At 31.2% G+C, this 15,198-nt stretch overlaps 1 protein-coding gene across 1 annotated transcript; it reads left to right on the forward strand.

The window, feature by feature from the left end:
* The first annotated feature begins 5,234 nt into the window (after positions 1-5,234).
* On the forward strand, positions 5,235-8,234 carry LOC100245304 (pectinesterase). Its single transcript, XM_002271629.5, has 3 exons — positions 5,235-6,318; positions 6,535-6,695; positions 7,431-8,234. The coding sequence occupies exons 1-3, from the start codon at positions 5,495-5,497 to the stop codon at positions 8,129-8,131; spliced, it is 1,686 nt and encodes a 561-aa protein (XP_002271665.2). The 5' UTR covers positions 5,235-5,494; the 3' UTR covers positions 8,132-8,234.
* The last annotated feature ends 6,964 nt before the right edge of the window (positions 8,235-15,198 follow it).

Consider the following 15,198-nt stretch of genomic DNA (forward strand, 5'->3'; position numbering starts at 1 on the left):
TTATATTCAAATATAAATAAAAATATTTTTGATAATATATTATATAATAAAACTATTTTTTTAATAAGTATTAATTCAAAAGTGATTTTTAAAATTTATTTTAAAATATTAAAAATCATTTCTAACTCTTTTAAAACTAGCCTTCATGATATATTTATATTATAACAATTAGACCATGTTTGTTACGTGAAAAGTAATAAGAAAAAAAAATTATTTAAAAACGATTTTTTTTATGTATTATTTTATTAAAAAATGTTAAAATAAAAAATAAATATAATTAAAATTTTGTTTATTTTTAATTACTTAGAAATTATCTCATAAGTTAAATAAATTTGAAAAATCATATAAAAATATTATGAACTTTAAATATAATTTTTAAAATTTTTTTCACCAGTTCTTCCTTTTTTTTTCTTTCTTTCTTTCTTTTTTTTTTTTTTTTTTTTTACATTTTTCCTCAATTTTTTTAATAATCAAACAAAGTCTTATTATATGATAAGTGATAAAATAAAAATATAAATGATAAGATGTGTAAATAATTATTAAAAAAAATCATTCATAAAGAATTAAAAAAATGATAAATTTTTTTATCTATTTCAAAAAATTGTAATTTACGTAAAATAACATATCTTTCCAATTTGCATTTAATGAAAATATGAAATGGGACACGTGTGAAATAACTAAATTTAATCATTTTTAATTATATTATTACTAATATTTTAAAATATGGAATGAGTGACATTGATTATAGACATCATACTACGTGGCCATCATATATAAAATTTCCCATTTAATTAAAAAAACTCAATACATACAATGAATACTAGTACCTAGTACTGTTATACGTATTTGGACACAAAGACATTGTCTACATCGTTTTATACAAACCTACGCGCTTGATTCCTATGTATTGTCGGGAATTCAACTTATTTTTTATAAAAAAAAATGGATAAATAAATAAGACAAGTAGTTGAAATACTAAAAAGTCAAAAGACGTTTTGAAATTGGAGGGACAAAGGTTTAATGTATAGTGTTGATATGGTTAATTTTGATCCCACCTCCCTTTAAAATTATAGTTAGTGTTACACGTGTCATCACGGGAGTGTAATAACTTAAATAATGAGCTGGCCCAAAGCCTAACTATTTTGACCTGATAGTTTTTATTAGGGCCAAGGTCAAAGTTTTGTTCTCCAAGGGCCCAGATCCAAAACTTTGTTGAATCTCTTATTCACGAGAATGTTTATACTTTATATGTATTATTTTTATGTTGCTTGAAGATTTTCAAAGATTTTGGTGATGTGCGTGTAAGGCGATTGGGCCTGTCTGAAATTAATACATCTGGTGCTATAATGGGTCAAGGGATGTCGGCTCGAACCTGACTGGGCCGAGATTGAGTTGGAAAATCTCTCATTTGGGCTCTCCTGGACTGAAGTTTGAGAGACCATTTGGGCCTGTCAAATTAGGCTTGGCCCAGTTCTCCAAGTTCTCCTTCATGTTAATAGACTAAGTGCTAAGTAGTAACTCAACCTAGTAATCAAAATCATATGAAATTTAACAATTTTTTACAAGCATTAAAATTTTAAAAAAATTACTAATATGTTTGGTTCCCGAAAAATACTAAAGAAAGAAAAAAAATGTAAAGGAAAATGATTTTTTCATATTTGATTGTCCTATGAAAAATATAAAAAAAAATAAAATATAATTAAAACTAATTAAAAATTTATGTATTTTTAAATTATTTAATCTTTATATTGATGAGTTAAAATAAATAAAATAAATTTGAAGTAATAAAAAATAATAATTTATCGACTTTTAATCTTTTTTTTTTTATATTTTCCTTCACTTTTCATTTCATTCTATTTTTCCTTTATACTTTCTTTTCCTTACATTTTCTCTTAAATTTTTTGGAACCAAACATAGATAATTTTTTTCTTTTCATGAATTCCCTTCATTCCATACAATGAAATTTGAAATCCATTATTATTATTTTCATCCAAACACAAAGGAAAAATAGAACCAAAGAAAAGATAAAATAAAATAAAAAATAAGTTAAAAATCAATAAATTATTTTTATTTACTATTTCAAATTTACTTTGTTTATTTTAACTCATGGACAAAAATTTAAATAATTTAAAAATAAATAAATTTTAAACTAATTTTAAATATATTTAATTTTTATATATATATTTATAAAATAATCAAATATAAAAAAAAAATCATTTTTTTAATATTTTTCTGAAAACAAAAATAACCCATTGAAGGTTAACTTGGTCTACGGGCCACCACCGAGGCCCATCTAATCATGAAAGGCTCAAACTGCAAGACATCCCACGATGAGACCTTCAGAGGGTCCAGCCATCATTGAGGATGAATACGAATCATGGATTTCAACCCACAATTATCCTTAATAAAGGCAAAATTATTTCCCATGGATTTTTTTTTAGGGAGAATTATGTTTTAGGGTAGATGGCCCCAAATTAACAAAAGGTCATGTAATTCTTCAAATTGAGCTCAAGACCCAATAAAAATATGGAAATTGAGTTGAAGGATATCATCTTTTAGTATTTTCAAAAATACCCTTTGCTGATTTTGAGAAAAAAAATTAATATTTTTGAAAAATTCTTTTATTTAATTTAATATTTTTGATTTAATTTAATATTTAAAAAAAATATTTTTATGTAATTTAATATTTTTAAAAATACTTTTATTTAATTTAATTTTAAAAAAAATAAATTTATTTAATTTAATATTTTAAAAAAATATGTAATTTAATATATTTTTTAAATACTTTAATTTAATTTAATATTTTTAAAAACTACTTTTATTTAATTTAGTATTTTTGAAAAAAAAATTATTAAAAAAAAATTATTTAACTTAATTTTATAAAATATTTTATATGTGTTCGGGTATATTTGTCCGTTACTATTTTATATCTTTCAACTTAATTTGAAGAGTTATATGGATCTTTTATTAATCTGGACTCATCTACCCAAAAGATAATTCTCCCTTTTTTTTTTTTTATTAGCATTTGTAGGAAAACTGCCCTTTTCTGCGGTGGAATTAAACTTCCAAAGAAAAAGTGGCCACAAAACATTGGTCCCAGTAATGATGACCAAACCCCATGATTTTTGGCGATGATTCCCAAATCCACACATATTTTACATGCGAAAAAAGAGAAAAAAAAAAAAAAATGCATTTGCGTGTGATATGCTGGACAATCATTTTAGAGAACAAGGCTGACAGAAAGGACGTCGGTGCTGCTAAAAAGAGCGTCATTTTCATTCACATGCTACAATCGTAGCATTATCTTGAAAAATTAAAAATCCACCTACAACAGTTGTTTTCAAAATTAAAACCGTTTTTGTTCTTTTTGCTTTCAAAAATCAGTTTTCACGTTTTTCTTCCAGCCATGCCCCCCCTTTTTTTCCATTGAATCTAGATCTGAAGATTTAATCTAACATGGATCTGCTATAAGTCACAAGATGTCAAAACTAAAAATCACTTACATACCATTAAATAATAATGGTAACAATTAAAAAGTGGAAGGGTGCTGAATTTCATTTGAAGCTATCTTATTTAATTTATTGCAACATTTCTCAATAATAAAAGTTTCAACCTATTTTTATTTTTATTATATAGTTTTTTTAGGTGGTCTTACTTCTCTGCACAGTCCAACCATTTCCCAAAAATCAAGGTGGTCGACTACTTATTTGTAGGATTTTGGGCATGTTGCAGAAAGTTTATAATACAAAGGTCTGCCTACCGTGACAAATATGGTGTTCTTAATTAACCATTAATGGGTATTTATATATATTATCATATTCTTCATAGTTGATAAAACTAAATGAGAACATTTAATATAGTATAAAAAAATATGATCCTATAATAAGCCACTCTAACTGCTTTAAAATGCAGTTACTTAATTTAAAAAATCATATTATATATACAGTGTCATAAACTTCTTTTTCTAATTAATGTGAGTATTACAATAATGATCACGTTAATACAATACCCTTGTTATTATTAGGTAAGACAATAAGAAACCCTTTTAAGTATGGGACATTTCCTATTAAGGTCAATGATTAATCTTAATGATATTTGTAATTATATATATATATATTTGTAAATATTATTTACTTTAAACATCTTATATACATATTATTCACTTTAAATATAAAAGATTTTATGATTTTAAAATACGTTTGTAAGGTTAAAAAGAGTATATCATATCAGTATAAATACTATGTGATAAACAAATACTCTTTATGAAGTTAGAAAAATAAAATCTTACATCGAAGTCAAGAATTGACTTCAATATTATTTGTAACAATCCATTTACTTTTGTATAGATATTGTGAGCTTTAAACTTGTATGATTCCCTAATCGATGTCTCCTTTATGAAATCACATTAACAAAATATCAAGAGAAGTTAGGACCCCACTTCTTTTCATATAAATACTATCCCATTTATATTAAAAAAGTTCCTCGATTATAATGATTTAGATCATCACTTGTGATATTGGATCTACAAAATCTCACATTTAGATCAAAGATCAATTTTCATACCGTTTATAAAGATTTACCATTTTTCTTATAAATATTATTCATTCTATTAAGTATTAAGAGAAGCTCATTACATATACGATGTCTGCAATTTTTTCCATTATTCTATAAAAAAAAAACTACTTTCTATTCTAGAAAAAAAAAACTATAAAAGACTCACCAAACCTAATGCACGTGTAAAATTATTTCTTAATATTTGGTCTAACTATGGTTTCTTAATTAATGGTGAACACGCCCAACAATGTCATGATTTAAATCAATTGGATTGGAGAGTTGGATTAACTTGTTAAAGGGACGTGCTTTTATCATAAGTTGTACAAAATTTTAAGCATTAATGAGCACGAGAAGACTTGTAAGTTTCAATTTGGAAGATGTGTCACTTAAAGATTTGTTCATGACTATTCAACCGTGACACAATCAGAGTCTTTAATGATTAAGAAGTGAATGGGCATGAAACCACTATAATCTAATTAGTTCGTTTGTAAGATTACACACACACGCTAAAGGGCTTCTTTTTTTTCACTTAATTTAATTAAGTATTACTTGCCTCTATGGTATAAAGTCAAAGAAGATGGACACAAGTCACAAGCCCCTACCCTGTTCAAAAAGAAAAATAAGTCCAAAAATTTCAAATCAAAATTCATTTTGAGAGATTTTCCATTTTGGATCAAGACAAAACCACATTTTCTACTATACCTTGCCCATCCAAAGGTAAATTGCAGATTGAATTCAGTGATTATCTGACTCAAATTTAAGACCCCATCCATCCATTTATGTACTCAATAAAGTTGATCACATTGAGGTTGTGAAATCCAAACACCAATCCCCATGACTCATCAGCTGCCCTATATATGATATATCCTTCTTCTTCTTCTCGCTTACCTTCTCCTTCAATTTCAACCTTTATCTCTTCCTCTCAACACACCATTTCACCATGTACAACCACAGAGCAAGAGCTAAATTCTTGCTGTCTCTTCTCTCCATTTCCGCCTTTGCTTTTCTCCTACTCACCACAGTGAAACCTCTGAAAAAGAGCCCAAAAAACACTGAAATCCCGCAACTGCATCTCCACAAGCATGTCCAGATTGCCCATTCCCATTGCGAAGGCACTCTCTATCCAGAGCTCTGTGTCTCAACTCTCTCCACATTCCCGGATCTTGCGTCTAAAACTGTCCCGGAAGTCATCGCTGCTACAGTGAGCCACACAGTGGGCGAAGTTAAGTTGTCAGCCTCGAACTGCAGCGGCATTCGGAGGAAGCTCAAGAACCTCAACACCCTTGAAGGCAGAGCTATCAACGACTGCCTTGAGCTCCATGACTGCACCATTGCTCAGCTTCAGTCCACTATTTCTGATCTTTCTCACAATAACTCGCCCGCAAAGCATTACCATGACTTGCAGACGTTGTTGAGCGGTTCGATAACGAATCTCTACACTTGTCTTGATGGGTTTGCTTACAGTAAAAAGCACATTCGGAGTTCAATCGAAGGCCCTCTCCGCAACATCTCTCACCATGTCAGTAACTCTCTGGCAATGCTCAAGAAAATCCCAGGAGTCCAGTCATCGAAGTCTGAGATTTTCCCGGAGTACGGTAGCACGAAGGATGGTTTTCCGGCGTGGCTGTCCGGGAAGGACAGGAGACTGTTGCAGGCGTCGGCGAGTCAAATTCATTACAATCTCACCGTGGCCAAGGATGGCAGTGGAGACTTCACCACCATTGGGGAAGCCATTGCAGCTGCTCCCAACTCCAGCACTACCAGGTCAGCCCTCTTAATTTTTTTGGCTTCATCCCCAGTTTTACTTCACATATATTATTGAATGGATCATTACTTATCATTAAAATATCTCAAATCAATGTTGGATGAAGCCACAATGAAATAAAATAAAATTGAGAGAGGAAAAGCAAATCATAAAGCAATTTTGCACATTTTCAAATGGGTATGGCAAACTGATTTATAGAGGTGGATGAACGGCAGGTTTGTGATACATATAAAGGCAGGTGCTTACTTTGAGTACTTAGATATTGCGAGGTCGAAGACGATGCTGATGTTGGTGGGAGACGGGCTCGAGAATACTTACATCAAGGGCAACCGAAGTGTGGGTGGTGGGTGGACCACTTTCCAATCGGGCACTGTCGGTGAGTTCAATTTTCTACTGTCCTTCTCTGCAAATATTATAGTAATTGCTGTCATTTTATTTCACTGTCTTGGCTCATTTTCATTTCATGTCGACTGTCCAGTCTTCTGTAAAAGGCTTGTTAGATTTTGTTTTGCCTTACCCCCGTGACGTTGGGACCCATGCCAGTTTTCACAACCATAAAGGAAGGGGACAAAACAAGAACCTTCATCAAATTTTTGGGACACTGATTAAGGTTATACTTAAAAGTTGTAAAATAAAATAAAATTATTAAAGTCTTTTCTGTTTTTATTTGAATTATTTCTAATAAAAAGAGAAAAAGAAAAAAGGGTGTCGGTTGTATAGGGTCGGGTCATGCATGTTTTGGTGAGCGCACCTAGTGGAATATGAAGAAGAGTTTGTCTGGCGGTCCAAAGATATGGCTTTGGTGATAGTCTTTAATCATATGCATAATTTAATGAAGTTGATATCATCACATGGTTGAGGGAGCCCACCCTTGATTTGTCCTCTGCCCCCTCGCTTTCAGCCTCACTGATTGCCGTGGGGAACTTTATTTATATTTATCGACCGTTAAATTTTGGATAAGGTTCTAGAGATGTCCAGTACGTCTCCAGACATTAGAATGTTAGGTGAGGTGGTGCCAAACCCAAATACGGAAAATGCAAAATATAAAAGCATTCCATTTTCTCCTGCCATGTAAAATAATTTTTTACATTTGTAACGTGATGACCTGCAGCCGTGGTGGCAAACAATTTCATAGCCAAAGGCATCTCCTTCGAGAACTACGCAGGGCCGAGCAATCACCAAGCAGTGGCCCTGAGGAGTGGAGCCGACCTCTCCGTCTTCTACCTGTGCCGCTTCATCGGTTACCAAGACACCCTCTACGTCCACTCTCTCCGCCAATTCTACCGTGAATGCGACGTCTACGGAACCATAGATTTCATCTTCGGAAACGCTGCAGTCGTTCTCCAAAACTGCAACTTATACGCCCGCAGACCTAACGCAAACCAGAAAAATGTCTTCACCGCCCAAGGGAGAGATGACCCCAACGAAAACACCGGAATCTCAATACAAAATTGCAAAGTCGCTGCGGCTGCGGACTTGATTCCGGTCCTATCTTCATTCAAATCGTACCTAGGAAGGCCATGGAAGGAGTATTCGAGGACGGTTTATATGCAGTCTAACATTGGCAATTTGATTGACCCAGCTGGGTGGCTGGAGTGGGATGGAGATTTTGCATTGAGTACTCTTTATTATGGTGAGTATAAGAACCGGGGTCCAGGTTCCAACACCAGCGGCAGGGTGACATGGCCGGGTTATAGAGTTATTAATAGTTCGAGTGTGGCGAGTCAGTTCACTGTTGGGGCCTTCATTCAGGGAGATGAATGGCTTCCAGCTACTGGGATTCCTTATTATTCCAATTTGACCATCGTTTAGTAATTTGTATTTTTATGTGGCGTGGTTTCAAGTCTTGGGCAGAGATTGCTCCAAACGATTGAGAATAAGTTCTTCAAGTAAAATGTCACGTTATTTGATTGCACCTTTGAATCTATATAGTATAAAAAAATGTGTGGATGTATTTTTTATAAAGCAAAAGCATTTTTTTTTAATTTTTTTTACCTCAATCCAAGTTTAAATTTTATTTAAAGAGCTTATAAATTAAAAAAAAAATTAATTTCATTTATAAAATTTGATTGCAAAAATTTATTTCATATTTAATACCAATTTTATAATATTAATATTATTTTTTTAAAAATTATGATTTTGATTTCAGTTTTAAAGAAATTACCTAAAATAAAACCTAGTCTCAAATAAAATATGAAGATATAAAAATATAAAAAATAAATTTAATATTTTTAAACATTTAATTAAATAAAATATGGATCTCCTCCTTTTAAAAAAAGAGACAATTGTGTTTTGAACCTAATTGGGCCAAAAAATTAAATTTTGATCCATATAAGTTTACCATTTAAGCGCAAGACCTAGAGAAAATATGAAAATTGAGAAGAAAGATATTGATTTTTTATCTTTCCAAAAATGACCTTTATTGACTATGAAAAAAAAAGTAGAAAAACATTTATTTAAATTTTATTTATTTTGTAAATCTCAATAAAATTTAATTTAATTTAGTGATTTGGAAAAAAATACATCATTTTCCAAAAAAATAAAAATAAATTATTATTATTTAAAAATAAAACATCTTGAAAAATATATATATTTAAAATTATGTACGTAAAAAATAACTAAAAATATGTCAAAATATTTTTTTTAAATGATATATTTTTTGAATATTTTTTTAAAAAAAATAGTTTTCTAAAAATAATAAAATTTCAAAATAATTGTTAAAAAAAAAATTTATATGATAGAAAATACATAAAATAGTTTTAAAGGGTATATTGATCTTTTCATATTTTATATCATTTCCATCGTTTATATAATTTTTATGGGCCAAGTCTTAATTTTTGAACCAAAACACAATTGTCCTTCGTAAAAATGCAGACAAATCATGACATTCCGACATCCTTCGTACTTAGAGATGGTTGTCGAATCTCGTAAATCATTTTATTTATTGGATAAATATTAATGGAGTTGGGCTGCAAATCAGTAGGGACCTTGTTGCGTGAGAGGCCTACCGCCTACGGCTATATATAAAACTTGGCCCAACAGTTTGGGCCTGCTAATTCCGCGGCCCACAAATGGCTCAGAGGGGATAGGGTTGAAGCTTATGGGCTATGATATACGGTTTTTGGTTTTTATCGTTGAATCTACAAGAACATGCAACAATTATTCGGTTGTTAAAGAGTAAAAGTAAGAAAATAAAAGCTAGTGTTGTTTGGGTGTAGAGAAAATGAAGAGAAAAAAAAAGCACATTGTAAATGTGTCATACAACCCATAGATCTAGTTGAGAAAATGTATGTAAAATTCTATTTAGTTATTAAATGGATTACATGAATTTTGATGTATTACCTGTATAAATACTTGAGCATGACTAATAGTTATATCATGTTTCGATCGATCCATTTATCAATCACGGATTGGGAGTGTTTGGCCTAAGCACTTTTCAATCATAGATTGGCCCACTTTGTGGCAAGCTAGCTTAGCTAGGCTTGAATGGTTCACCACTAATTTCACTCTAACCCTGACGAAGGAAGCTTTTGATCATCTAGTTCATTTGGTATTAAATGAATCTATTGGAATCTAATTTGTATCAAATATTTGATATTTAATGAAATCAAATTTAAAAGACTACACACTTTTAAAATTTATACTTCGTATTATTGTATGTTATATTTTTTTTTTTTTAACTATAATGCTTTTGGAAGCATAAGATTGCTATATAATCAACTTGGGATAGCAGAGTTAAGTATTGTGAGTTATGGAATGACTAAAATGAGTAATAACTTTTGAGAAGACATAAAGTACGCATTGGGGAATTGAAAATTGGACATTTAATTTAATTGAAAAAAATAGGATTTTAAAATTGAGCACTCAAACACCTTGATTAGTCGCCCAAGTGCTACTTCAAAATGCTTTAAGTGCTACTTCCAAACGTTCAAGCATTTCTTAAGAGCACTCAAGCACTAACAAGAAGGACCACTCAAGCATGCATAAAAGGCGCTCAAGTGTATGAGCTCTGAATTGTCTTGTTTCATAATTTTTAAGTTTCCAATTTTCATCTAATTGCAAATTAGTTTTTCTTGGAAATTAGGATTTCAGGGTCTTGTCTAAGTCTACTAGGATTTCCCCTATACATATATGTCTTATATTTTGAGATTTGTTCTTAATGTGCCTAAGCTTAAAGTCATTACTTTTTGTGTTTAACCCAAAACTCTCAAACCAATTCACTTTTGTTCTTGGGCTCATGGTAGAGGATTGCATCCCCTTGAGGTATTGAGAAGTTTAGTAAGAAGCACAAAGGTGTGCGTTTTAGATGTGAGGTTTGTGTAGGTACTAGAGTACAAGTCTTAAAAGGTATTAACTACCAAATAGATCTATATGCCTAATTTATCATAATTAGTAAATTAAAGTTATGTGGTCCTTAATCCAGTGGTTTTTATCTCCACAAAGTCTCTAAAAGGTTTTGTGGATAGGTTTTTTTACATAAATTGTTTATGTACTAGTGTGATTAGAATGTTTGACTTCATTAACAACACTTGACAATTTAATTAAAGAATTTAAAAAAACCAATAAATTGTAATCTTTAAGCTAATTGATAAAGGAACACTTATTCAACATCCTACCCCACCCCTTATAGTTCCATGATACAAGATTTTAAATTTTCAATTGGTTTGAGAACATAACAGTTTAAGAATCATTTTTTTTATTCTACCAAGATCTTGGATCATGGAACCATAAAGAGTTGAATTGTCAATAAACAATCTACCCTAGTTTAATGATAATAATTATCCTCGTTGGAAATCCCATATGGAGTTCTTAAAATATATATATATATATATATATATATATATATATATATATATATAAGAGGATAAATTTGGAATTAAGTGAAATTCAAATAAGGACCACCATCAAAACTAGATGGAACTCGAAATCCATTGGTGAACTCAAGCTCAAATAGAATGAGACAAAGTGAATAATGAGGGTAGTAAGACAAATGCTTGAACTTTCTATAGCATATTTAATGGGGTGAGTCTTGACGAGTTTCAAGGATAACTACATACAAATGTATTAAAAAGACTTCAGACATTCTCCTAAACATGTATGAAAGCACTTCAATTGTGAAGTTGTCCAAGATACAAATACCCACTATCAAATTTGAAAGCATACAAATGTAAGAGGATGAAACATTTTTTTTTAGAATTAAGTGATATAGTCAATTCTAGTTTTAATCTAGGTGAGAAAATTCCTTAATCAAAAGTTGTTTAAAAAATCTAGAGATCTCCGCCTCATAGATTTAAACCCAAGGTTACAATTATTAAAGAAAGCAAAGACATTGATTTCTTAAAGGTTGATGAACTTGTTGAATCCTACAAACATGCAAGATGTCACTTTCTACTTCAATGAAACATAAAGGAACTACCTTAAAAGACCCTTTAAATGAAGAAAGAGAGTTTGTTTTGTTTCTAATGAAAATATTTTGACTCTGATGATTTTACTTAGATAACACAAAAATTTAATAATAATGTGAGGGTATAGAAAAATAATTTAAAAAAACTAGATTAAAGAAAGGGAAGAGAATTGATAATTCATTTGAAGAAAATGAAAAAGCCTTATCTAAAAATTTACTTACTCGAACAAAGATGCCTGATTCCAGACTTACTACTACTCTTGGATGTCTTGGTCTAACTTTATCTTAGCCTAATGGGAAATGATTTTCTACTTGACCTTTATATCAAAGTACCACTATTGGTGCTCTATAATAAGTCACTATTACTCGACTAGACTTGCCATTTGTTGTTAACAAAGTTTATCAGTTCATGTTTAAGCCTACTACTTTCCAATGGTTAGTTATGAAACACATTTTGTTATTTGGAAGGATCTACACATCATAGTCTTCTTCTCTTGCATGCAATCAATTCTTTTAATATCCAAGCTTAATTTGAAGTTGATTGTGCTTCATGCCCCAATGATTGAAAGAGTATCAATGATTATTGTATCTTATTTGGTATGAAGTTAATATCTTGGTCCTTTACTAAGTAATGTGTTGTTTCAAGAGGTAGCATTGCATCGGAAAATTGGGGCTTAGCTACTAATACTGGTAAGATCACTTTGATCCAATTTGTGCTCCAAGAATTGCATATGCCACAAGTCGTTTTTTCTCTTCTACAATGTGATAATTAGAGTTCTACCCACCTTACAATACATGTTTCATGCTTGCTCAAAACATATTGAACTTGAACTTCACTTCATTTGTGATAAAGTATTATGGAACAATCATGTTATTCACTACATTCCTTTTATTGATCAACTTGTTAACGTGCTCACCAAACATCTTCCAAGCTCATCGTTCTTAAACCTTTGTTGTAAACTTTATGTCATTTATATTTGAGGCGAATGATAACTAATAGATGTCAACTCAAGTTCTAAAATAGCCTACCATCATTTGTTATAATGTACGTAATTTGTTATAATAATGAATGTGATCATTAGCTTATAGATTGAATAGTTCTTTTCATTTCATCTTTTATTCTCCAAAACTTTCAACCCTTATCTTTAGAAATGGTATTCATGTTATATTTAGGAATGGCAACCGGACGGGTCGCCTCCATCCCAACCCTGCCCTGTTTAGCTTTTTTTTTTTAAAAAAAATTGCTTTTAAAATTTTTAATTACATTTAAATAAATATATTTTATAAATAATAAAATTATTATATTTTTTATAACTTATTTTGTTAATTTTTTTTATTATTATCTATATATTAAAAATAGTAAAATAAAATTTTAAATTAAATTAATTTTAAAATTTAAATTAAATTAAAATTTAAAATTAATTTTATATGTAAACCAGGTGGGGCGGGGTGGGATGGGGCAATACTTGAACTCGCTCCAGGTTAAAAAAAAAAAATCTCATACCCGTCCCAAACCCGTTCATTAAATTTAAACCTCATCCCATTAGGGGCGAGGCGGGACGGGTACCCGAAAAAACCCGCTCCATTGCCATCCCTAGTTATATTCCCATTGGCTAAGAAGACACCTTCATCCCTCTCATTTCCTATTCTCAAGTCAACCCAAAAACCAGATCATTTAATTATTGCTCTCATTCTCCTTCTAACTCTTTTACTCGTCTAGAAAGAAAAGATTGGGAAAACCCCAATCTTTCCTTCATTGCACATTGTGTGGCAACCTTCTACCTTGATGAGAGAGTTGTTGGACTTGTGGCCTAGATCGATCCTCAACCCCAAACATGCAATACCATTACCCATGTTACAACATGACATGAACTCTCAAATATCTAATTTCAAACTAAAAGACCTCTATAAAACAACTTTTGGTTGTAAAAATTATAATTACCATCTTTCCTTAAAAGGTTTTCTTTTATGAATAGTATTTCTACATTGGGTAAAACTACGGTATTAAATGGTATTTTTTTCAATACTATATTGAAAAGGTACCTCACATGTACCACTATTCCCCGCCTTTATTTTATTATTTTGTATCTAAAATTTTGTTATTATATACCTTAATTTTCTAATTTTGTATTTGATGACATGTTTTATACTTTAATCTCATTGCTTTGTATTTTGGATCTTATATCCTAGATCAACGGCCGGATCGCACTGAGCACTTAAAAAGTTCGATCTAATCCACAATCAGTACCACAGAATTTTTGTTTTCTTCTATATTTTCTAAATCCGATCTTGAGGCCATGTGTACGTATGATTAATGGGGAAAATCTTCACCTACTGATAATGGACTTTTGGGTCCCCATAGGACACCCCAAAAGTCCGCAAGATATAAATAGAAATGGCATAAAATCTCTGCAACAAGACCTGAAATCACGGGATATATATAAACTGGGAAATGATGAAAGCTCCATATCTCTGTAATTGTAAGAGGATGTAATAATGAGACATGAGACTGCAAAGGCAACCTCAGTTTTCTGATTCCTCTTCACCTTCTTACTTCAAAGACCATGCTGAAGCTTTTGGATCACTTCCATACATTCAAGTTAAGCTTTGGTATTTTTACTAGCAGATAAGCAAATTTTCTTCATGCCTTGATTAAAATAAAAGTATATAGGGTAAAAAGACAAGATAATGTGCCTTGCACATGATTCTTAAGTTGTATGTTTTGCATGATTAGGGAAGTTCGTACTATCCCATAGAAAAAGACTTGGAAAAAACAAGAACCAATAATACATAAGGTTTCAGCTTTACAGATACAGTTTGGTTTTAGGAGTCTCCTCTCTTTACAGTGAAGCAGAAAGAAGATGCATATGAAGTAGGCATATATACTTTTGCATGTGGGAAGATTTCAGAGGAGCACATGATGATAAGACCAGGGCACCCTAGGGACGTGCTTAAGGTCAAATTTCTGGGCCACTGTTTCTGACCAAAAGTTCAATCTTTGATTTCTCTTTTCATCCTTTGTTATTTCTCTTTAATCAAAACTTTCTTTCTTTATTCTTTTATAAAAGTTGTTGTTTGAAGTAGTGCCACACCTCTCTTTGGGGCATCCTTATTCTTCATCATTCCAGTTTCTATTTTTTTTTTCTTTTTTTCTTTTCCCTTTTTTCCAGATACCCTCCAATCTTCACAAGCTAGATGGGTCTCCAAGATGTGGAATAGATGTGAACACATATGAATGTTGTTGAGCTTTGTCTTTGTGCAGTTTGAGTACACTTCCATGTACCAACAAAAGAGAAAAAGTAAGAATATATACGAGGGGATGGGGAGTTGTTGTTGCTTATGGAACTATGGTCTTCATCACTTTGATCCAAGCTCTCCATCCCTGGCACCACAGTTGCATACATGGGCCTTTATTGACCCTTTTGTGACTGAGATCTAGGGCATCAACTCCATGTTTGAGTTCCTCTCCTTTCTC

This window comes from Vitis vinifera, chromosome 7, assembly GCF_030704535.1.
Source record: "Vitis vinifera cultivar Pinot Noir 40024 chromosome 7, ASM3070453v1".
NCBI classification, from domain to species: Eukaryota; Viridiplantae; Streptophyta; class Magnoliopsida; order Vitales; family Vitaceae; genus Vitis; species Vitis vinifera.

Bases quoted from the DNA above. Each gene is read 5' to 3' on its own strand.
- LOC100245304 (XM_002271629.5), top strand. From the start codon at position 5,495: ATGTACAACCACAGAGCAAGAGCTAAATTCTTGCTGTCTCTTCTCTCC. The intron at 6,319-6,534 runs GTCAGCCCTCTT...GATGAACGGCAG, and splicing joins CCCAACTCCAGCACTACCAG to GTTTGTGATACATATAAAGG. The intron at 6,696-7,430 runs GTGAGTTCAATT...GATGACCTGCAG, and splicing joins TTTCCAATCGGGCACTGTCG to CCGTGGTGGCAAACAATTTC.